This window comes from Mus pahari, chromosome 14 (assembly GCF_900095145.1).
Source record: "Mus pahari chromosome 14, PAHARI_EIJ_v1.1, whole genome shotgun sequence".
Classification (NCBI taxonomy): domain Eukaryota; kingdom Metazoa; phylum Chordata; class Mammalia; order Rodentia; family Muridae; genus Mus; species Mus pahari.
The window spans coordinates 76,934,684-76,958,861 of record NC_034603.1 but is presented as its reverse complement, the minus strand read 5'-3'; the positions used below and the strand labels follow the sequence as shown (position 1 = coordinate 76,958,861).

Sequence of the window (24,178 nt, the reverse complement as noted above, 5' to 3'; positions counted from 1 at the left end):
AGTCGCTCAGCTTGATCCTATGTTGGATAACTACATAGGCTACTTTTAACTATCGGTTTTTCTAACAACATAAAGCTAAGAGCAGCATTTTTCAAAAGCAACAGAAAACAAAAACATTCCATTCTCAGTGTGGAGTTCTTACAGCTTACGCACTCTGAACCATTGCTCAACTTCCCAAGGGGGGGGGGGGAATATTCTGAGTCTATGTGAAAACTTTCCATGTTACCACTGGCAGGCAAATAAAAAAACCAAGACTGTGTGAACTGGTGAGGACCAGTTTGGAGGGATATGCCACAGCATCCTCCAAATCTAGGACTTATCTATCTAAAGGTAAGTCAACTCTCTTACAGGGAGCAATTCTGTCCTATTAAACTCCTGGCCACTTAACTGGTAAATTATTACTGCCCCTAGGAGAAATATGGGGTTAGGCTCCTAGGATTCTCTAGTCTGATTCTTCACCGACCCATTACTACAGAATCCCATCTTGTGTGGTAAAGATCATGTCTTTACATTGCTGGTTCTTTAACACTGCGTCTGTCTACTGCTTTACGTCCATAGTAAGTGACAGCTTTTCTCAGGAACATGAGTCAGCCCATGAGCTGGGGGGCCTTCCAAATACTGAGTGACCTCATCAACAGCAGGCACGAGAGCCTCCACACAAGTGCGGTGCAGGAGGCCCCCAAGTGACATGGCCACAGCTGAGACAAGGCAGACCTCACTCAGCCTCGGGTGGGAAGGAGGATAGGATAAGCACGTTTTTCTCTGCGAGTGCAGCTCAGGTCCCGGAGGGTTTCTGGTGTGGCAGTCTCAGGGTCACACTTACATTGTACCAAGCAGGGAAACAGGCAAATGCAGAGTCCGCAGACTCTGAGGAACAGCTGCAACTCATCTGGGGTTGACAAAGCTGAGAAGAAAAGAAAAAGCTCTCCACCTAGTGGCAACATTTTTTAAAATCACAAAGCTACTTCTAACTTGTTCTTACAGGGACTCACAATGATGTCATAGTTCTAAAGTTATGCCGAGACAAATTTTAGCTGTGTATGCACACGAAAATGATGGTTTCTACGGAAATACACCAAACCTAAGAAGGGAGATATTTTGGCAGACGTGCTGGAGGGCAAATTAAACGGTTAGCTAATCATGGTCCTCCCACCGGCAAGACTTAGCCGAAGTTCACAAAGGGACCAACTCTTTGAGGTTGGAGACAAAGTGACAGCACTGCCATTGCGCTAATTCAATTTCAGAATGTCAACCCAACAATAAAATGTATCCTGGAAGGATGTGCAGCTGGTGAGAGGAAGGGACTTCTGAACCTGGACCAGGCAGAGCTTAAGAAGCAGGACTCAGCCAGGCAGCACTAACTCCGCATGAAGATCCCCGTTAGCACCAGAGTAACTCATGAGCTCACTCTTCAAACTTTAGGAGGAAACACAGAAACAAGGCTTGATGGTGTAAGATCCTCAAGCAGCTTCCGGTGGATCTTGTCAAACCTCGACTCCGATCCAGTCTATGAAGCCCCAAGGCACACAGGTCTGCCCTGTGAAAAAGCAACCATGGCTTTGGACAGAATCTTCCTTCCAGGACTTGTGAGTCTGCCCCACGCCCATAAGCAAGGTTTTGAAATCCACCCTTTGACAAACTGAATTGGAATGTATTTTAAAAAATAAATACATTACTTTTTCAAAACTCTAATCCCAAAATTCACTTTCATTCTTCCCCACTGAAATTGTGGGGAAGGACAGAGGAAGAAAAGGAGGAAAGGAAGAAAAACTGATTCGTTTAAGAATTTAAATTATTTCATCTTTTTTATTCTGTGACCTACCATTGAGACAGTCTGTAACAAAAGAACAGCGATTATTAGATTAGCACAGAGTATATCAGACTAGTGTCCAGGAAACAGCAACTGTCCCTTTGGCCAGCTCTGCTTTCTCAGCAGATTGCTTAAATTCGCCCACCCATGGTGCCTAGAGTTCACAAAGACACAGTATGCCAACCACGACTTCTGACTGATATTTAAATTGCACAAAGATAAAGCTTTAAATGTGGTAATTTTTAAATTTAGACTTATCTTGAAAAGTCTAAGAGTAAAACGACAAAAGGGCGTAACTTGTAAGCTAGCATGAAACTCTTAGAAAGCAGGTGTTTATCTCCATACAGACCAAGGGGGTATATACACATGAAATGCATTTTATGGTGTTCTACATCATTCACATACGTACATTTTTGGCATTTAAACAAATATCAAATTAAGCTTTAAGCTAGTAACATAATTTTTATTTTTTTAAATATAAAAAAAGATAGCCAACCACAAAGTACAGAAAACCCTCATTTAATAGATAATGGAAGTTTTAGATATGGCAACAAGGTAGCTTTCTATCCCACGCTAAAACCGAAATGAAACTTTCCCCAAGTTAGTAACAACCTAGAAGCTTTTCAATCTAGCAAGAAAAAAAAAGTCTATCATAACCAACAATTTAAGTTAACTGGGAAAGGGAGGGCGGGAATTATTAATCAGAACCACTTGCACACACATGGAAAACGCAGTCACTCCCAAATAGAACCCGACATTATACAGAAATCACAAGATAAGTGTGCCTCGTTACGAACTGTGAATTTTGTTTAAAAAATAACAGTAATAAAAATAAACTGTTGGGTTATCACTGGAATAATGTAACACGTAAGGCTGGAAAATACTGAAATACAGTCAAGAACACAAGTTTACTTTAAACACGCACACACAAACAAAAAACAATAAAGAAAGTTTACCAGAGAAATTCAAGGTTAGACAGGAAAAGGCAGGACTCAGCGGGGTGGCCTTTCAGACCACAACACGGTCACACCCCACCCACTGTTACTAACATAAACCCAAGAGATGGACTAAACCCACACACCCAGCTTCCTGCTTCTGCACACCTGTGCGCCATCCACCTTCAGCAACACTGCCTCCACCCCCTTCTCTCTGGAGCTTGCTCTATTTGTCTATTCTCAGTAAATCCAACGTCCTAGAGTCTGGAACTGAGGGCAGATCACACTAGTTAACCATAGTTAACTACCAGGAGTGAAGACCTCAAATTCTCACAATTCTGTATCTCATCATCAGGATTTGGCACCAGCTGGATAATTAAAGTTACCAGAATCTGTGAGCTCAGACAGGTGCAGTGAAGTCACAACCCAGCACTTGCCATCTACAAATGATTTCAAACTTAAAGGCAGGGATAGACGGCCAGCCACACCAAAACATTTCAGGGTTGGAGAAGAAACACTAGCAACAGACAAACCCAACCAGGCTGAGAGGGCTGAACCAGTTGCAATGTCTGGTAATTAGCAAAACATGGGCACTTCCCACACTTAAACTAGTTTAATTACAGGCAGATGTCTTTCTACTGTGCTAGGATTTTTCTATATTCATTCTTCTAATCCTTAAAGGTTAAAATCATTTACTCTATAAAGAAATACAGCAAACATGGCCACAGTCTAAGTATGTCACTTGTGTCATATGGAAATGGAAATCTGTGTCACTTTAAACCCCTGCACAGCTATTACATCATTATGGTAATTCAGAGGTGCAGGGACCGCCCTCAGCAAAAAGCACGGCACTTGCTGCCCAGGTTGAACACTAGCACTGCACAGAGAAGCGGTGACAGCCAAGTCCATACAACTTTCTATTTATTTGTGATGAGCATTTAATAATGCTCCCAATGAAAAATGGTGCAATAAAGCAACTTTTAGTATAAAGAGACAAGAAGCCGTGAAGCCGGTGGCCCCATATAGGGAAGAGAGAGCCGCACACAGGGAAGAGAGAGCAGCCTGCCTGAGCGAAGCGTGGACTGGGGAGAAGAGGCACAGGAGGCAGGTCTCAGACGGACAGTGACACAAAGCTGTTGTACTGCTGGATGTTTCGCTTGAGGATATCTGAGCAGGGGCCGAGGACGCGTTCAAACCGAGGCCGGTCCAACTTAACGCACTTCAAAGGGCCACGGGCAACCACCGTGGCAGCCCGAGGACGATTCATCAGCAGGGCAATTTCACCTGGAAAAGAGACAGTTCGACTATCACCTATGGAAGCTATTTCCGAAAAGGGTCCACTTCTGAGCAAGTGAACTAAGATGCAACTTCCCTACTAGCTTAGTAGACGCCACACAACATTTGTACATTAAAAAGTATGACTAGCTAATAGATAATAAAGTCCCTACAGTCATGCCTACAACCCAACACTTATGGGCCAGAGGCAGGAAGGTCACCAGTTAGAACAAGCTTCACTGTACAATAAAGTCTAGGTATGTAAGACATATAAGCACACATGCACATGCATGCGTGGTCTGTGTTCATCTATTAACTGAATAAAGTTAAACCTTTCAGTACTTCTCTGAGAACCAAGAAAGAGTATAGGTTAAGAAATCTAACAGGTTACCATGACTATAATCCCAACACTTAGGAGGCCAGCCAGCCCTGTTACCATAGACCCTGCCTCAAAAACAATAAAGGCAGGGTGTGGGGGTGCCTACATTTAATCCCATCACTCTAGAAATAGAGACAGGTGGGTCTCTGAGTGTGTAGGCAGCCTGGTCTACAGAGTAGTGAGTTCCAGGTCACACCCTGCCCCAAAACTAAGTAAAGGAATGAAAACAAAACTAATTACGGAAAACTACACTGTCCCACAGATCCTTAAACCATGTATTTATAAAGAAATTTAACATACCAAAATAATCAGAAGGCCCCAGTCGTCCCACTTCAACAAATTCTTCGTTTTCTGACCGACGCTGCAGCACAGCAGCTGTGCCCTGTAATCACACCAGCGCAAGAAGCTAAACACATGCTCCTAACCTGGAGGGGATTCACATACTGTGCAATCGCCGGTTCCTGGGTGAACTGAGCAGTTATTTCAACGGTGACTTCCACTGAACCAGCATCCACCCCCTATCTATCAAGGCTCGTATCAAGTTCAAGCACTTACAAAGGAGTTCAGACTCCGGTGAGTAAAGTTTATGTAAAGGGTCAAGCTCAAGCTTGCTGCATCTTTGGAAATAAGTTTTTTAAAGACTATCACACTCAGGGCTCACATCTCCATGGCTGCATCTGCAGTGCGACAAGAGTTCCGACTCTGAAGCTGCCATCAGGACCAGCTTGGCAAGCAGGATGATAGGGAGATGTTTCAGGTAACAGTGACTTTTAGAATTGTCAATCATTACTAACTAGCATAAGCACTTTGGCTCAGAATCTCCCTATCTGTAATAGCTGAGGGGCTTTTTAGGATAGTAAAGAGTAATCTCACCAATCATGTCTGGGGCCCTTGCAGGATTCTGACTCTAATTCTTTAAAACTGTAGTAGCCTCTACACACAAAGTTGTATTCTGAGGTAAAAGATAACTCTTAAATAAAACTGTCAGGCAGACCTAAAAACTAAAGCTACAATCAGAACCGGCTGCCCCCCCCCCCCCTTTAGGTGATCCACTGTAAGGAATCACTCTCAGAACTCTACCTCTAAAATGATGAAGAACTCATCCCCCGGTTCTCCTTGCACCACGATCTTCTGTCCATCTTCAAACTGGACAGGCTCCAATGCATCGGCTACTGTGAGACGTTCCCACTTGTCCAGAGACTCTGAAAAAGAAGAATCAAAAGAATTCTATTGCTAAAAAATAAAAGTTGAGCAAAACCACACTCTACACAGATGCAACCAACTAGTATCCCCACTGTACATCCCAAGAGAACGCCAGGTGAAGGCCGACCACTGCTGCTGTCTTCAGTGGCTCCTACTTCTCGCCTACTTCTGCAGACGGCCCTCAGAGCCTTCCTTTTACCGGGTTAGCTTTTATAAAAGTGCTAAGAAAATGCAATTCTCAACATTACCATCAAGCAAAGCAAGCCTTCACATAACTCCAGGCACACCACTGCAAAGGCTCACAGTAACTTATCCATGTAACAGCTCAGCTGAGTTTACTTGTGGATAACAAGGAGCTAGAAAATACCTTTTGTTTCCAAAGACCCAACTAATATTCAGAACACTAAAACAAATGACAAGTGAGGTGAGAAAAGCCTGCAGGGAAGCCAAGGCAAACTGTCACCTACCCGCTCTCCACAGGACAGGTTAGAACATCTACAGTTAATGTAAGGAAATCTATAGAGACATGTCAATTGACAAGCTCACTTTTACATTTCAACAGGCGTGGATCTTTTCAAAAGAGGCCAACAAAGATATATAACTTTTCTCAGACAAAACCCATCAGAAGCCATTCCTAGGAACAGCAGCAGAAGCTGCAGGAGGAGGAGCTGTGACTGTCCAGAGCAGAAACCCACTCCTGTAAAAGGAAAGGGCAGCATCTACGCAGTCACAAAGCTTTTCCACGTCTGATTAAGGAGGTTTAAAAAATTACCATTTACTTTGCTGAACTTTCAACACTGTCAAAATGCTGTATGATCGTGATTAGTAAAAGCAAAACAGTAAAAATTTGAAAAATGAAAACACACATGAACTATAAGTAAAAATCTGTGCAAGTACCACAAATGTTCCAGTTTATCAATTCTCCATATAATTATCCAACTCACCTAAAATAGACACTTTACTAAGGAATTCTTCATACATCTTCCTCTTTCGCAGAGTGCTTCCCTATTAAAAAAAAAAAAAAAAAAAAAATGTTATGTTCAAAAGAAATGTGATTATCACACAATGTTGCTGAGTAATTTATGTTTACATTTTAAACAAACTAAAAAACAAGTCAATATGAAGCTGGCTGCTCCTGTTTCTTGACTCTAACCCATTTTCTTTGTACTGAAGTGTGAGCTCCTACACACTCCATAAAAAGCCCACTATGAGGCTCCTAAAGCAGCGGCAGGCACACAGCCCAAGGAGGGGCACGGCTCTAACAAGGAGCGAAATGCCAAGCAGTTCTCTAAAGGCACCCAAGTGGCTAACGCACGACTGCCACTGAGACCTCCACACGGAGCCGACTATCTCCCCAGCCCGGGATTATCCACACAGGCTGCTCAGGGAACAGACACCTGCCACTTGCAGGTTAAGACGACAGCCCACAGTTCTAAGCATAACTAGACTTGTATAGCCTTGCCAACCCAACACTCTGGTATACTTGAAAGAAAACAGGAATATTTTATATTTTATGACAAACTTTGCTCACAAGGTCAATCATCTCAGTACTACTATATACACATACATAAGTGCATACGTGTGCATGTTACACACAACACAGCCAGAGGTTCCACATCTATAGTCAACTGCAGACCAAAATCTTAGGGGGACCCTTAAGGGCCACAACACACTGTTGCTCAACATGCAGACTTTCTCCTTGTCATTTCCTTCAGAGTGTATCAACAATCTATTAAACGGTGCTTAGCTTACTTTAAGTATCACAGCTAAGCTAGCTAGAGATGGCTTCAAGTATACAGACCATGTACACCTGTTATGTGCAAACACTGTCACTTTAGATAAGCAACGTGAGCGTTCATGGGGTTTGGTGCACAAGATAAAAAAACAGAAAGGGGAAAAAAAAAAAAGCCTGAAGCAGAGGAGCTAATAAACACTGGTACACACACACACACACACACACACACACACACACACTCACACACACACACTCGTACACCCGAGTGCACAGAGGTGTGAGAGGGACATGATACCCTCTCCCTCAGTGGTATGAAACTGCCAAAGAATAAAAACATTATTTTAAACAAAAAGAAATACACAAAGATTTCAAAGCATGTAAGATAGCGCATTTTTAAAAATTATGTGTATGTCTGTGTACAGGTTTGTGCACAATGCAGAGGAGTGCAGTGCCCATGGCTACTAGAAGAAGGCCTAGTAGCCCCTGAAGCTAGATTTCCAGCCATAAGCTGTTTGGTGAAACCAAACTTGGACCATGACAAAAGCGGCGCATGCTCTCAACTGCTGAGCTGTCTCTCTCCAGCCCAGACTGTATGTTTTCAAATAGCTCTATGGGCACCACAGAAACTTGAGAATACAATTCAGAATGCCTAGCACGGTTCACTAAAACATCTAAAGCTCCTCTGTAAAATTATCACAGATTGCTCAAGTAGTCTCACTGTACGCAGAATGCCTGCCTCAATGGTCGTCTTGCTCCTGACAGTCCTCTAGGAAGGCAGCATGAGTTTATTACTAATCACCCAGTTTCAATGTAGAGAACATGATTACTTCTGAATGGCTTCAAATGACATCATGCACTTAAAACCAGTCCAATCCACATTTGAACTCGGCGATCCTATTCGGCATCAGTACATGGGTCAGAAGTCTAAGCCCACAGCCTCTTACCATGAGAATTCTCCGGTAGCTGTCTCGGTCGATGCCCCACAGTTTCACGTTTGTCTTTGCTTTGACAGTGGCTGCTCTGGGTGTTCCATAAATCAAAGCCAGCTCTCCAAAGCTCCCTCCTTCCCCAACACTGGTTGCCCACTCATTATTGACATAGACCTAAAATAAAGATGACATCAAAAGTGTTTGTCTAGATATACAAATGTGTGAATTCTCAAACTTTTCCCAAAGGAAGGACTCTGAACCTGTTTAAACAATAGGCTATACACTGCATCTACAGAACAGAGCCAACAGGGGCATTAACTTCTCATAGCTCAAACCATCTGATAAAGGTGCCCTATCAGGATGGTGAGGAGAAACGTTCAGACAAGCATTAATATCAAATGATATATACGTTTACAAAATGTTGTGCTGGGCACTTTATGTGTATTAGGTCACTGAATTTTCTAATAATCTTATGAGACTAATGCAATTTTCATCTTCTTTTCACTAGTTTATAAGCAAAACAAACAAACAAAAAAACAGACTTTTTAAAAACTGAACAATTTCAAAGCAGTGCTCTAACTTCTTACCCCATAGGATACATGCACACTCCAATGCTGCCCCAGTGAAAGCAGTGAACAGCATATATAGATAGGCAAGCTACCTCTAAAAAGACTGTGTCATAAAAATACTTGGCGAGTGTTGATGGAGTTGACTCAACAATGCTATCATTGTCTGCCCCTGCAAACACTATGCTTACTGCTTAGAAATTAAGTTAAAACCAAGATTATCAACATATTTTCCTATTATTAACTCTTACATCCATTTCTCCTTGATCAATCACATAGAAGTTATCCCCTTCATCACCTGAAAAAGAGTAAAGTGCCAGGATCATTAATGAAACAACCATAATTGTTTAATTAACATAAAATAGTAAACTCCTGGGTGGATGCTAAATGACTGAACTTAAGAGAAAAATAAGCAACTTAAAAAAAACAACATGAAATTAACCACTCCTTTTGGTCATCTCACAATCTTTTAAAACTGTACTTTAATAAAGCAATTTCTGGAACGCATGACAAGGGTCAGAGTGTAAAGCATCTATTGCCAAGTCAGACACACCAAGTTTGACCACTGGAACCCTCACAGAGGAAGGAGAAACCATAAGATGTCTTCTGAGATCCACACACCAGTGCTGCAGCACACACGTATGTGCACTTGCATGTGTGCTCACACATATACACAAAATAAATCAACACAATGTAATTGTAAAAATGTTACGGAATGTACAAACACTACAAACAACTCAACAGTTACTAACAAACAGCCACCCTGCCACAAAAATGGGGTAATACTTGTCTTATGGAGATCCATGAAAATGTTAGTAATAAGAAAAAGAGAAAATATCCAATGATAAGATTCTTGTTAGTCTACGTGGGCGAAAATGGTTACGCTTCAGCAAGAGGCATACAGCCATATAACAGTCAGGCTATCCAATGCAGAGTGTGGGTGGCTTTGCAGATGTGGCTATTAATCAACAAAAAGGACATGAGAATTACTGTTTTAAAATTCTACACAATACCCAATGTAGCATAGGTATTCCCTTTGATGGTGACTATAAGTTGTCAGAAATCTTAATCCATAGACTATGTGTTCCTTTTAACTTAGAGAGTTGCTTAATGAAGTAAGACCCAATACTAATGCAGACCCAGCACACTCACACCTGTGCGCACACACACACACACACACACACACACATCACACACACCTTCCTTGTAATCACAGTGCACATCAGCAGCCCTTACCTTGCTGAATAACCGTCTCTCCAGCAATAAAGGAGACTGGAAACATAGCATCAAAAATGTCACTGCAGGACAGAAGAGACCTGGGGTTAGACTTCAAGCCATAGAAGCCCTCAGGTTCTCAGTCCTCTAAGGTGGTGAACAGCTAAATGCCTACAACCTGCACCACTGGCATGAGTTTGGCACCACCATCCCACTGGGAAACTGTGAACAAAGCCTGCACCTACCTTCTCTCGTTATCATCAAGGTGTGAAAATAACACGTTCTTTTCGATGGCCTTGGCTAAAGCAGCCATTGTCTTATAATCTTTTGGAATAACCTAGAAAAATATTAAAGATCAATTAACAACCTAGAAACCAAAGACACTTCATACCTACAACTTGCATTTCAATTAAGTGCCATGTCACAGAATGGTATTTAAACAAGGGTACTTTGAGTTAATATTTTCACTACAAGATACCTGTATAACTCACAAAGTACTCAACAAATACTGATTAGTTCCCTTGCCTAGAGCCAGTCTTATATTTAAGGATCTGTATTTGATTCCAAGTTAATAAATAAATGGAAAACACCTAGATCAAAATCATTATTCTGAGGCATAACTAAATATTTTATATCAATCGGTCATTATGTAAACTGTGTTAAAACCATTATTAGTTTCACAAGCATCAAGAATCCATTTCCCCTAAATAGCTAACTCAAATGGCTAGCAGGCTCTGAGGAAGAGCTGCCAGGACAAACGTAACTTGTAGGATAAGGTTAGAGCCCAACCTGAATTACAGGGTATCAAGAGCCTAACTGCATGAGCTAAGAGAAAGGGAGGACTGCCTACTTCTGCCACAAAAAAGCACGAAATTACTCCTCACTGATTTAGGGTCACTACTTGCCCTCTCTTGTGGAGCTATTACAGAAATCCGTTCTCAAGCGCTAACAAGTGCACCCTTGTCGGTCTTTGCAATAGCGTATATCTGCATCAAAGGAACCCGGCTGACTCCAAGGGCCTCAGTGATAGTCCCATCATTCAGATAGCCAAGCTACCTTTCTAACATAGGATGCAGCATCCTCCTCAGTGTAAACTTCAGCACTGATAGCACCGCGGCGCCGTCGGCCCTTCACCACTGGATTGGGGGGTGGAGGAGAGATCTCATCATCCCTCGAGTCAGTTCGGATGCCGGTTTTCTGTAGACACTGAATCTGTCTCGCCTCCTCCTGAAAGAAGGTTGTTAATTAGAATCTGAAAGCCGGTTCCTCAAATCCCAGCAATAGCCCAGCTCACTTCAAACCTCTTCCAGTACCCATGTAAATGAGAACAAGTCAGTTCCAAGATGGTGGGGAAGAAGGGTGAACAGGACAACAGAGTAAAGTCACTCCAACACATTCACTGGGGTGGCTCAGCAACTCTACCAGCGGCAACGAGTCACGCCACGTGAAGACTGAAATCCATGATATCCTTTGCATTTAATCAGCATCTCACTAACAGTCAGTCGCCTTCCAATTCTTCATTCATTTCATCCACTCTTTGAACCCTCCAAAACATCTTTCAAATTCAATTTAACTTAGCAATAAGCAAATTATTTAGAATAAAGTGACTTTTTTAAAACTTAAACTATTTGTCTCCTACATAGCTCTTGTCCTACTTCTGGCAAGCTGACCAATCTACGGAGTCTATACATCTCAAGATAAGGCAAGAACTGTGACTACCAAGAGGTTACTAGAGCTCCTTTCCACTAGTTCAATCCACTAGTGCCGAGTTATAGTTCTTAAGAGGGAACCTATCAACACATTTCTCAACAAAATGAGAAAAACAAAAATCACTGCATTTTCCATGTATGTATCTAACCCTGAGCACATTTACTTTATGACTCAGTATTCCAGTACTTCTGCTTCTAGATCCAAAACAAGCTCGTGTGTGAAATGACGTCTATATGGAAACATATCTTCTGATTAGATTTTTTTTCTCTTCAAAAAGCACTGTAAACAGCCAAAATGAAGACCAGTAGAAATAGTTATATTGTATTCATACAACAGAGTGCTACCCTGTGTTAGAAAACATGTAACTGACAGGGCCAGGGAGTTAGTTCAATCTTAGTTCAATCAATAATGTGCTTGAGCAATCATAAGGACCTGAGGTCCAACCCGAATTTAAAAAACAGAAACAAGGCACAAACTTGTAATCCCAACACTGGGGAGGAGACAGTCCCAGCTCACTGGCTGGCCAGGCCACGGAGAGACCTGACTCAAAAGAACAAGATGGATAGCTCCTAGGGAATGGACCCAGTGCTGTCTTCAGCCTTCCACACTCTTACTACATGAACACATACATACACATGCACACAAAGAAGAAAATAAACCATTCTTTCAGAAATGAATGTGTCTGCAAATGACGTAGATTACCTCTAGAACACTGGCTCTAAGAAAAGGCCTAACAGGGTGGGAAGATCTTTCACTGTTACACCCTTTTTTAAAGGGATTTTTTATTAGATATTTTCTTCATTTACATTTCAAATGCTATCCCCAAAGCTCCCACACCCTCCCCCTACCCTGCTCTCCAACCCACCCACTCCTGCTTCCTAGCCCTGGCATTCCCCTGTACTGGTGCATATGATCTTAGCAATAACAAGGGCCTCTCTTCCCATTGATGGCCGACTAGGCCATCCTCTGCTACATATGCAGCTAGAGACACAGCTCTTGGGGGGGAGGGGTACTGGTTAGTTCATATTGTTGTCCCTCCTATAGGGTTGCAGATCCCTTTAGCTCCTTGAGTACTTTCTCTAGCTCCTTCATTAGGGGCCCTGTGTCCCATCCAATAGATGACTGTGAGCATCCACTTCTGTAGTTGCCAGGCATTGGCAATAGCCTCACGAGAGAGAACTATGTCAGGGTCCTGTCAGCAAAATCTTGCAAGCATATGCAAGTGTCTGGGTTTGGTGGTTGCATATGGGATGGATCCCCGGGTGGGGCAGTCTCTGGATGGTCTTTCCCTTCCGTCTCAGCTCTGAACTTTGTCTCTGTAACTCCTTCCATGGGTATTTTGCTCCCCATCTTAAGGAGCAAAGTATCCATACTTTGGTCTTCCTTCTTCTTGAGTTTCATGTGTTTTGCAAATTGTATCTTGGATATATTCTAAGTTTCTGGGCTAATATCCGTTTATCAGTGAGTGTATATCATGTGTGTTCTTTTGTGACTGGGTTACCTCACTCAGGATGATATCCTCCAGATGCATCCATTTGCCTAAGAATTTCATGAATTCACTGTTTTTAATAGCTGAGTCGTACTCCATTGTGTAAATGTACCACATTTTCTGTACCCATTCCTGTTATACCCTTTTAAACTGGCTCAATTTCAGTCTCTGACTCTTAAAACTGTCTATTTTAGAAAATTCACTCATTTCATACAGGTAGTCCTTGTAACCAGTAAGACCTTCCTGTCCCATATTAGCACATAATTACAAAACAAGTCTCCCCTAAATGCAAAGCATTTAAAAAGAAAGGAAAGAAAGAAAAAAGGAAGAAAAGAAAATTCTAGACCCCAAACTAATCATTGTCACTTCAAAAATATTTCACTAAAAAATTCACCAATGAGAGGCTAGGGAGGCAGCCTAGTGAACCAGGTAAGCTGAGTACCTGAGTTCAGACCCCGAGCACCCAAGGAAAAGCTGGGTTGGGTACACACATCTATAAATCTTAGCACTGGGCACAGAGAAAAGCAGATTCCTTTAGCATTTGGACCAGCTAGTCTACCCATTTAACCAATCAGTGAAGTCCAAGTTCAGTGAGAGTTCCTGCTTTAAAAAGGTAAGAGAGTACCTGACGCCAACCTCCGGCCTCACACGCATGCGTACACACATGTACCCACTAACATACACTACGTTCTCAAACACTATATGCGCTGCACACACACACACCTCACAAATGAAGTCTTATTTGGGACTGTATCTGGTTAAACAAATTTTAAAGATAATTTTGAAATAACAAAAGCATTCTGCTGTTACAGTCCTGTGGATTCCAGTGAGTCGGAGCCATTACTGAGATCATCAATTTCCAGCTGTACAAGGGCACACTGTTACATCTTACTCTGCTCCTGTCAGTTAGCTCTGGGTCTATTTACTGGTTATTAATTGTCCTGACTCTTCTGCACATGCTCTGCACTAGACTGAGCTTCAAACTCCCCAGTCTTAGGCTTGCATTCTGTTTCTCCCACTCTCCTAAGAATCTATCTCCTCCCTGCCCTTGTCATCTTTCTCTGTAGACAAGCTTCCACCCCAATCTTCAGGCTTGGGCACATGACTTGCTTGGGCCATAGAATGTAAGTGGACATGTCATACTATCTATATTACTGTGGTCTGCCTTTGGTGGCCTTGAATTTCTGTTCTGTCTCTGACTTACCATCAAGCCCTCGCCCTACCAGACCTGAGCCCCTGAGCGTGACTGACCCCACTGTCTGGCCTCCTGAGAAAACTGTGAGGAAGCTCTGATGCGTTCTTATACGAGGAACTCGGTATACAGACATTTACATCCTTCCCATGATAGTGGGAGCTTGGTCTGCTGGGTTAGATAATGGCTGTTCTTAACACTCAGACCTAGAACAAGGTACCTCAAGTAAAGACAAGACCAAGAAATACACTAATCATGGGAAGTCACTAAAATTCTAAGGTTACATTATTGTTGCTGAAAAACCCAACTCCTAGGCTCACAGCTATGATTTAACTTCCCCTAGATTCAACTGTTACTTCAGGAAAATGGTGTTAATACCCTAACTGAAGTAATGGGAAAGAGAAAGTGTGTGTGTGTGGGGGGGGGGGGGGTGATTCACATACTATTTGGCACACAGGAGACACTCTAAAGTAATAGCTACAATTCCTCTTATCTACCAGACAGGCAAGGTCTGGTAAACACAAGCATGAGAGGACATCTAGTAAATTCCAGGTACAGTGGTCTGAACTAAAATGTAGCTGTTGCCATTGACCAATGTCTCTGACCATTGTATGTATTTCTTCTAAAGCCACTGAAGATTCTAGAAACATCACCCCTAGGTAACAGGGAAGGAGGTGGTCATAGTTTATTTTCCAACATAAAAATTAACACAAGATATATCAAATAATGGCTTTGTTTAAAAAGCCAAAAATCTAGTAAATTGAAAACCCAAGTAGAGTATTTCTCACTCACACACACACACACACACACACACACACACACACACACAAACACACCAACTCTGGCAAGTTCACAAAGAACCTCAATGTACAAAAAAGGTGTCTTATTAATACACCTTCTACTGGGGGAGAGGGGGAAGTCCATGAACATTAACTCTGAAATCCTACCTGCAGAAAAACTACAGCAGTGAGGACCTGCTGCTTTCTACCTTGGTTAGTCCTTAAAGCCTACAGCAAATACAGGCTTTGAAATGAGTGTCCTGCACTCAACACTCCCTATAAAAAGACAGGCACTTTATGTCTCACCAACTTAATCCTCCCATTTGATTTCTACTGATGTCTGAAGAAGAGGGATCACCTTACCGTGACCCATTTCAGAACCAGATCTCCAGGAACGCACTTGATTTCAAAACAGAGCACACTCCTGGCCAGTATGTCCATTATTTAGCGATTGCTTAAGAGAAAGCCAGCATTTCTACTAACAAATCCAAGGGGGCAAAACTACGCAGGGGGACTGCTCAGCCATTGTCTTTTCCTCCAGTTCATCTAATCATAACCAACAGCATTTGAAAAGTCTCCAAGGAAACAGTATAAAATACCTGCTTACTGAGCTACTCAAATGCTTCTTACAAATCTTTATATACACATTTTTATGTAAAAACTCCCATAGTAAGAAACTGCCCAAACCAGCATGAATATTACAGATATTTCTACTGCACGAATAGGTATTAAACATATACCAAAGAAATGAGCCCCAGTATTCTGAACCTCTTCAAAACTTGAACGTAACAGCAAAGTGGTACATTCACCTCCAAGGACTTACAGAGGACAGTGGAATCAACTACTTAAAACACTGGGGATCCAAACTTTTGCATTCACCATTTCTTGAGGAAAGTGCATTGAAGCATCATCCTATACGCACAATTGTGCACACCCTGGAGGGTGGAGAGAAGGCTCTACAGTTACAAGCACTGCTGCTTTTGCAGGGGACTCAGGTTCAGTTCCCAGAACCCACATGGTGACTCAATGCCATTCTAGCTCCAGAGAAGCAGGCAAAAACAGTCACACATAAAAATAATCAACTCTTTAAAAGAAAGATGTGAACATCCTGTGTGTCTGTGAGTCACACTGACCCACACAAAATACAGATGCAACAAAGAATCAAAATCCAATTGCGTATTTTATGGGGAACAAGCACTCACTAACAAACAAATGATAAGCATAGTAAACATGTGATAACCATCCATCTCCTATCCCCCCTTTATACAACAGTTAATTCACCCAACAGTAAAACCAGAGTTCAGAATCTGTCAAGCTTAGACCACCCCAAACTAGACACACACCTATTTCTATAGTGTTAAGGTGGAATAAACTAAAAGCTCGCCTGCTTTGGTGAGGAAAAGCATGAACTGCTTTTAACTACCTCTCAATTCACTGTCACACTACTTTTGATTGATTCTGTTAGTCTATTTTCCATATTATTTCAAATAGTTAAAAACAACAACCGTCTGGAAACCTGTATTAGCCACACAAGCAGCATCAATTTGGCTTCTGGCAAGTTCTAATCAAAATTACTAAAAATCCTTTACTGCATGATAATCTCAATTTCTGCTTGACTTACTTGGCCAGAACTCCTCTTGCCCTAAGTCGCAAATCAGTGACATTCAGAAGCACTGAGCACAGCAACTGTCATGGTCATCAAATTGCTCCCTCATGAATTTTACCTTCTCCAGCCTCTCAAAGTATTCCCGAAGGAATGCCATGGGCCTCTCGGGCCTCGCAGTGCACAGCTGCACGATGGAGTCCTTCAGCAGGGCCTGGATGTTGTGCTTCTGCACATAGAGCTCGCATTCCCGGAGACTCCGCTCTTCCTCACTGGTTGCCATACTGCCAGACGCCATGGCTCTCTGGGAGACAAAGCACAGGCATGCTGGGTAAGCTAGAAAGCACAGATGCAGATTTGGCCTGGGACTTAAAGTCACTAGACAGCAGATTAATACATTTCTTTTCTTTACTCAACAACGATTGTGTTTAAAGAGGAGGTGGGGGTTGGATATAAACTATCCCAAGTTTCTACTGTCTCCACTGGGCAGGTCACGCAGATAAGATCCTTGGCTCCTGGGAGGAAGTATGAGCCAGCGTGCCTGCCCTGCTGAGCAACTGAGGCAGTGCTGAGGCCCCAGGCCCTTTGGGGATTTCATTTAGTTCTCTTGCAAAAGACATGACGATGATGACGTGGGAAGTGTGTAAGTGGTAAGCAGGACAGAGAATTACAAGGGCACACAGGTCGGCTCTAAGTGAAAACACAATCACAAAGAAGAACTCCTGACATTCCCCTGAGTGCACCTCCATCCCACGAGTGCAGCTAATGTCACAGCAAACCACAAGGGCGAGGAAGCTGATTAGCCAAATATTAGTGGAACCGAGTTTTCTGAAACACAAAAGCAGCCTCGGGTGCCTTTTCTCAGCAATGTTTCATTCCCTTCTTTTACTAAACTCCAGCCCATGACTCTAATACAATTACCAGCGGAAAGAGTTGAAAAGGCTGTACTACAGGAAAATAAATAATCTCTACCAAGGAAACTAAGATTTTCTTCATCTAGATAGGAATATATTAAAATATACTAGTTTAAAGCTTACAGGATGACTCAATAGCTAAAACATAATTTGAGGGACATTAATGTGAAACAGAAACACAATAATGGCAGCCAACCTGCCTCGGAATTAAAAGCTCAGTACTTTATTACTTTATGCAGCTATTCAGTTTTCCTCCTAACTCCTAATTACTAAGCACTTGAGATTAGAAGATGACGCCCTCTCCACTCTGCATACCAATTCCAAATAACCACTCTTCAAATTATAATGCTCAGGGGCCCACTAAGGTTAAACTGTGAGTTAAAAAAAAAAAAAAAAAAAAAAAAGCCAGGATAAAGAGCCATTGTAAAGTGCTGCACTAATATTTTGTTTTGACAGTTTTCAAGATAAAGGTCAATAATATGCAACAGACCAGGACAAAGTTTGTAGCTCTATGACAAGCACAAAAATTAGAACCCCCCCCCACACACACACACACACACACACACACGCGCACGCCACTGCTAGCTCAGAAGAAACACTGAAGGAAGAGTTTTACTGTCAGATAGCCTTAGTTCTGCCTGTGATTCCAGGGCAGGGAACGAGAAACACAGAATCCACTTCAGTGGGATTCTCTCCATTTCAAATACTGAAGGCCGCCAGGAACGGGGATAAAACAAATCTAGTATGCTTCAAAGCATCCAGCCTCATTTCAAGAATGTCAGCACATATATTTAACGGATCAGAGAAATTTCCCTCTTAGATCCTGTCTCTGGCTGGGTGAGATGGCGCAAGGCTAGGGCTGGTAAGTGAAAAATGGTGTATGCATTACAAAGCCCAAAAGGCAGGCACTGGTAAAGAAAATACAAACACTCGCCCAGATCACTGCAGTGAAACTCCAAATAATCTAATTTTACGGCCTTAGGATTTTTAATCGGGTATGTCTTGGTTCCACGTTTGTACTTACTTTTTAAAAGCCCCACAACTTAGCTTCTCTCCAAAACAAACACTTTAAAACCGTCACTGCACCGAGTATTCGTAAGAGGGGGGATTCTTGAGGAAATTCGGTTCTGGTGACTCTCGCTTTCAGGAGGACTCTACTGGAGGACATATTTAAAACGCCTTGGGAGCCTGTTGCTGACAGGGCCCACATCTCCTCAAGGATGCCAAGTAAATGGGGGGTCATCCTCTAAGGCGAGCCTTCATTTCTCTGCTCAAGAAAGCTATCTATCGTGGCTCCCTCAAGTCATCGGCTGTCCCCCACACCCGCTCTGAGCTGGAGGGGTTAACGGGCGCCGCGTATTTTCACGAGGGAGGGCAGGAAAGTGCCCTTCACTTCACTTAGGCCACGGCCATGATCACTGAGTGCAGCAAGACGGCCCCTCGTCCCCCACCAGGCAGGAGGCCCCGCAGACGTGGAGCGGGGAGGCCTGGGGAGGCTGGGGTGGGCGGCGGCGGCGGCGGCGGCGGAGGGGTGGGGTGGGCTGGACACCGGGAAAGGACGACAAGTGTTCGGGGGACAAAGGGAAATGGAGCCAGGCTGAAATCGCCGAGCGGAGGGGTGGAGGGAGACGAGCCCGCGAGGAGGAGGGGAAGCCGGGGCAGAAGAAACGATCGGGCAACGGTGAAGACTACAGCCGAGTGGCGAGGCTGGACAGAAGAGCCAGGGCGGATTCCGGTTTAAAGAGAAAAAAAAAAAAAAAAAAAAAACACCAAAAAAAAAAAAAAAAAAAAAAAAAAAAAAAAAATACACCGAGCTCTTGTCCTTCAGGAAGTGGGGGAGGGAGGACGGGCGCCGAGGCCGCGGCGCGCGGGGGCGGAGGCGGCCAGGGAGCCGAGGGAGGCCGAGGGCAGCGCAGGACCGGGGATCGGGAGACGCTCAGGCCGGGGGCGGGACGGCGGGGGGCAGGGGCGGCCTAGGGCCCCCGCGGGGAGGGGGTGCACGGGCGGCCCCCGGGGGACCGTGCGAGGCCCGCGACCGGCCCCGAGGCCGCCTCGGAGGCGCAGGGGGTGCGGCCGTCCCCCCGCAGCGCGCTCCCCGGGGCGCCATCTTGGCTCGCTCCCGCGCCTTCAGGGACGCGCAGCGGGGCGCCGCGGCCGGCGGCTCCTCCGGTCAGGCCTCCGGGCCCGCACTCACCTGAGGGCGGGCGGCGGCACGAGCGGGGACTAGCGCAGGGGCGAGGCGGCCGGGGGGTTTAACGGAGCGTCCGGCGGGCTCAGCTCGCAGCCTCACTCCTCTCGGCGAGAGCGGCTCGGCGACGGCTCCACCGGAAACCAGCCGACCGCGGCCAATCGGCGTTCGGCTGCTGACGTCAATGCGCCTCGCTCTGGCCAGGGCGGTTGCCTTGGCAACCTTAAAGGCGCAGACGCCTAGGAGCCTCCTTTCACCACCACCCCACCTCAGCCCCCCCAAAAAAAACCCACCGACTACCCCAACCCCTATCCTTAGCCCGTCGTCATCTAGCTAGACCCGTTCCCTTGCAGGGCATCTCTCCATCTTTATCTTATCGCGTATACGCAGCCCCTTCATCGCTCCCATCTTTTTCCTTCTCTTCCCACTAACCCGCTTCTGTCTCCTTTATGACACTTGTCCCTTCCTTACCAGGTGTGGTGGTGGGGGTCCTCTAGATTGTTTAGCTGTCCGGAGATCTCGGCCTCTCTGTTCTTCAGGGGGCTCTTGCGTCTGCCTCCCTCCACGCCTCTGCCTTTTCTCCCTCCCTTCGACCCTCCTCCCGCAGACCCACGTGGGACGATTCGGTGACAGGTGGGCGACTCCGCCCTGGGTCCTATGGGGCGGCGGGGGGGGGGGTTTACAGGACGCTGGGCGGACAAGGAGATCCCTGCTGTTTTCCAGGCCCTGGAACAGGAGGAGGCCCTAGCGGATCTGCCTCAGCTGAGCGCAAGCGGATGCTGGGATGCTCCTGATGGACAGAGCGCGCATCCTGTGTAGACCCCCGCAATACCCGGGGTTCCGGACTCGGACTCGGCCTGTCATCCGGTCCAGGAAATCTGAGCCCCTATCAAAAGCCTCTGCTTGGCTAATCTGACTGCTGTCTCCACAAGTGAGCTGCCATCAGTCGAGGCCCTACCTGTGCCTACAGAAGCACCAGACATAGGGAAAGACTTCCAAGAGGAGCTGGGAGTCCTGATAATGCCCTAGCCTCCTATCATGCCGGACTGCGTCATGGGCAGTACAGACAGATGGGCAGATCAAGTCATTGACCAAGCAAGAAATCTGAGCTGCATGAGAAAGCAAGAGAAAAGGCGACTTCATTATTCCTTCAGTCAACTTTCCCCTTAAGTATGTGAAAATGAAAGCAAGGGAGACAATTTTAGTCATATGAATTAAATAAATAAGGTGGGCCTAAATAAATACATAAATAAAATAGGCCCTTGCAGTGTGTGGTTCTGAGTAGCTGCAAGGTGTTGACAGCCTCATCGTGTATGTTCTAGGGCAATGTGTGTAGAAAATATCACGGATTTAACACTTAATACCAAAAAAGGTTACTATATCTCCTGCATAATTTTCACAGTGATCCCCAGTTAAGATATTTGGGCTAAGTGGTGTTTGTAAATTTCACCTTTTTAAGCCTATCTTTGTCTTGGAATACCCAGACTATGATAAGGGCTCTGAACATTAGTTATGATTACCCCCCTGGTAGTCAGAGGAAGGAAGGAGGAAGAGAAGGAAGCCAGTTCCTCTGCAGCCTCTCACCAGGATGTTGACTTTCAGCTTCTTTTCCAGAGATGGGTAGAATGGAAGATTAAAGACCAAGACTAGGTCATACAGGCTTTCCCCCTCTCCAGTGCTGATAAACCAACCTTAAGCTGGCAAACGGGAGAGGAAACTGGATAGCACTGAGCATGCCCAGTCGTGTTCTGAGGAAAGGAAGAAGAAAAAAAAAAACAAAAAAACACCACCCACTGCAGATAAATCCGAGTTTGTTTTCATGCTCTGCCATCTCCTGTGATGAACTTAATCTCCTTGAGCCTCGTTTTCCTGCATCTCAAAGGGATAACTGGGACTGTGTTAACATTGGCTGATAAAAGCAAACAAGCGTAGAGCACCTACCACGTTTGTAAACTGCCCTAGGTGCTCCAGACAGACTGATAATCATTCCGTGATGTTATCATTTCGGAAAGAGCGTGACACAAGAGGTTGAGAGGCCATAGCTTGTGTGGGTCAAACCCAAGCAGTGAGTATAGATTGTCCTCTTTTGAAGCATGCATCACACACACACACACACACACACACACACACACACACACACACGGTGCCCCCCACACGATGTTGGAAACACTAAATGAGAGTTTTCTTCCTATCCCTCTGCCTTCCTAAGAGTAAGATTAAGTGTGAGCGATTTTGGTGTCCGACCTCAGTGTTACCTTCCCAAGGCAGCAATAGACGCCAGGTTAGAAGAAGGAAACGAGCAAGCTGGTGACCAAGCTGGTGACACGGAGCCTGATGTTTGGAGTGACAGCTGCTTCCCTGCTAAGACCTGGCTGTGTGTCCCCCATTCAGCTGCGTGCAGGCATCAGTCCAGCCACCACCATTTCCTGTGTCAGCCACAATCAGCCTCGTTCTGGCTGCCAGATTCTCATATGCTAGGGCTTTAGAAGACAAAAAGGGAAATGGCCAATGGATAGTTGAGCCCGGGAGGGTTCGTCGAGACAGCTGTTGTGAAAATCCAACAACCTCCGGGTTTTCCAAAGGGCGCACATGTACTCGCAGTGCCACTTGGCCACTCTGAGAATACCAACCCGTCGATTACACGGCAGAAATAACAGTTATCTGACTGTTAAGATTTCCCTTCCCCAGTTACCCTCTGCCCTAGACTCGAAAGCTGTCATTTACTTTCAGCCTGTGCCCTTGAGAAGCTAACATTTCTAAGACAGTAAGTTTGTAAGTAAATTTTATTCTTTGAAAACAGAATTCTACAATTGCTATCACAATGTTTGTAGAACGATTGCAAAAATAATTCCCCTGGGACATGTAACAAGCAAAAGCAGGGGGGGGGGAAACCATAGCGCGCGCGCACACACACACACACACACACACACACACAGACTGTGAGAACCTAGAGAGGTGTCTCCGCGGTTAAAATTGCTTGCTGTTCTTGCAGAGGATCTGGGATGAGTTCTGAGCATGCACATCTCAGCTCACAATCTCCTGTAACTCTCGCAGATCTGACACTTCTGGTCTCCTCAGGTAAGATGCATGTATGGGAGACCTTGGGCACACATGTTGTATGCATCCAAGCATACAGGTACTCACACATACACCTAAAAAAAAAAATCTTTCTTTTTAAAGGATATGAGCTGGGGAGATGGCTCAGTGGGTAAAGTGCTTGCCCCACAAGAGTGGCAACCAGATTTTTTTTAGCCTCAGCTCCCATGTAAATGCTGGGTTGTCTCAATAGTGCACCTGTAACCCTGTGGCTCAAGAAGCAGAGACAGGCGATCCATCCCTGGAATTCTGACTAGCTGGACTAGTTGAATCAGTAAGGTCTGAGAGACTCTCAATATATGAGGTAGAGAGAGATTAAGGAAGACACCAAAACCAGCGACACACACCAGACGCTTTTTCAAAAGGACTACTCTGATGCTGGTCATTTCTTAATGCTTTTTATGCTTAAAGATCTATTGGCTAAACACAGATCCACATACTCCCAATTTCCAAGGAAAACTTTACATGGACTGTTGCCACCTAGTCGGGGTATGCTATGCACTGGCCTGGGTATTTATGCTTCCTAAGGGACCTAAAGTTATGATTTCGAATAAAACCCAATTCCTGCACGCATCCAAATGCCAAAGGTTGTCCTATTTTTTCTCCCAATGGAAAGTAAGCTGAACTAAAGTAGAATGTTTATCTTGCTCACGTACTGAACCACTCCGGGAAAAAGGACAGCAAGCTTAGGCCTCCCCCTAACTAATGACTTCCAAATAAAACCATCTTTACCCCAAACATATTCCCATCCAAAATAGCATACTGAACTCCACAGTGTTCAGCAACAAGAAGGAATTACGTTAGCAGGGGCTCACCAGAGAGTTAGAGCCCATAGGGTATGTGGACAGAGATTTATTTTAAGGAATTGGCTCACACAACTGTGGGAGCTGGCAAGTCTCAAATCCACAGGGCAGGTGCAAGACAGCCCCACAGGCTAGACCAGGGAAGAGCTGATGCTGAGGCTAGACCAGGAAAGAAAGAGCTGGTGCTGAGTCTGAAGTCCCAGGCAGACCACCTTCCCCAGGCTTTTAAGACCTTCAACAAAGTAGAGAAGTTACACCCATGTTATGATTGGAGGGGATCTGCCTAATGTAAAGTCTTTGATTTGAATGTTTATGATATCTTTAAAGAAATTTTTACAACATCCTCCAGACCAGTGG

At 44.5% G+C, this 24,178-nt stretch overlaps 1 protein-coding gene across 2 annotated transcripts; it reads right to left on the bottom strand.

Annotated features, from left to right (window-relative positions):
- Nucleotides 1-1,774: 1,774 nt before the first annotated feature.
- On the bottom strand, nt 1,775-20,865 carry Prkar1a (protein kinase cAMP-dependent type I regulatory subunit alpha). 2 transcript variants are annotated; one of them, XM_029545636.1, is made up of 11 exons: nt 20,394-20,865; nt 16,942-17,124; nt 11,104-11,274; nt 10,293-10,384; nt 10,069-10,130; nt 9,084-9,130; nt 8,282-8,440; nt 6,547-6,607; nt 5,480-5,601; nt 4,700-4,781; nt 1,775-4,029 (listed from the first exon to the last, which is right to left on the bottom strand). In XM_029545636.1, the coding sequence occupies exons 2-11, from the start codon at nt 17,116-17,118 to the stop codon at nt 3,857-3,859; spliced, it is 1,146 nt and encodes a 381-aa protein (XP_029401496.1). In that variant the 5' UTR covers nt 17,119-17,124; nt 20,394-20,865; the 3' UTR covers nt 1,775-3,856. The 2 variants fall into 2 exon arrangements, with proteins under 2 accessions (XP_029401496.1, XP_021069711.1); XM_021214052.2 differs by lacking the exon at nt 20,394-20,865 and adding an exon at nt 19,929-20,138.
- Between the last annotated feature and the right edge of the window lie 3,313 nt (nt 20,866-24,178).

Coding starts and splice junctions, on each gene's coding strand:
- Prkar1a (XM_029545636.1), bottom strand. CDS start 17,118: ATGGCGTCTGGCAGTATGGCAACCAGTGAGGAAGAGCGGAGTCTCCGG. Junction 10,385..11,103: donor CTGCATCCTATGTTAGAAAG/GTAGCTTGGCTA, acceptor ATATTTTTCTAG/GTTATTCCAAAAGATTATAA. Junction 8,441..9,083: donor TTGATCAAGGAGAAATGGAT/GTAAGAGTTAAT, acceptor TCTTTATTTTAG/GTCTATGTCAATAATGAGTG.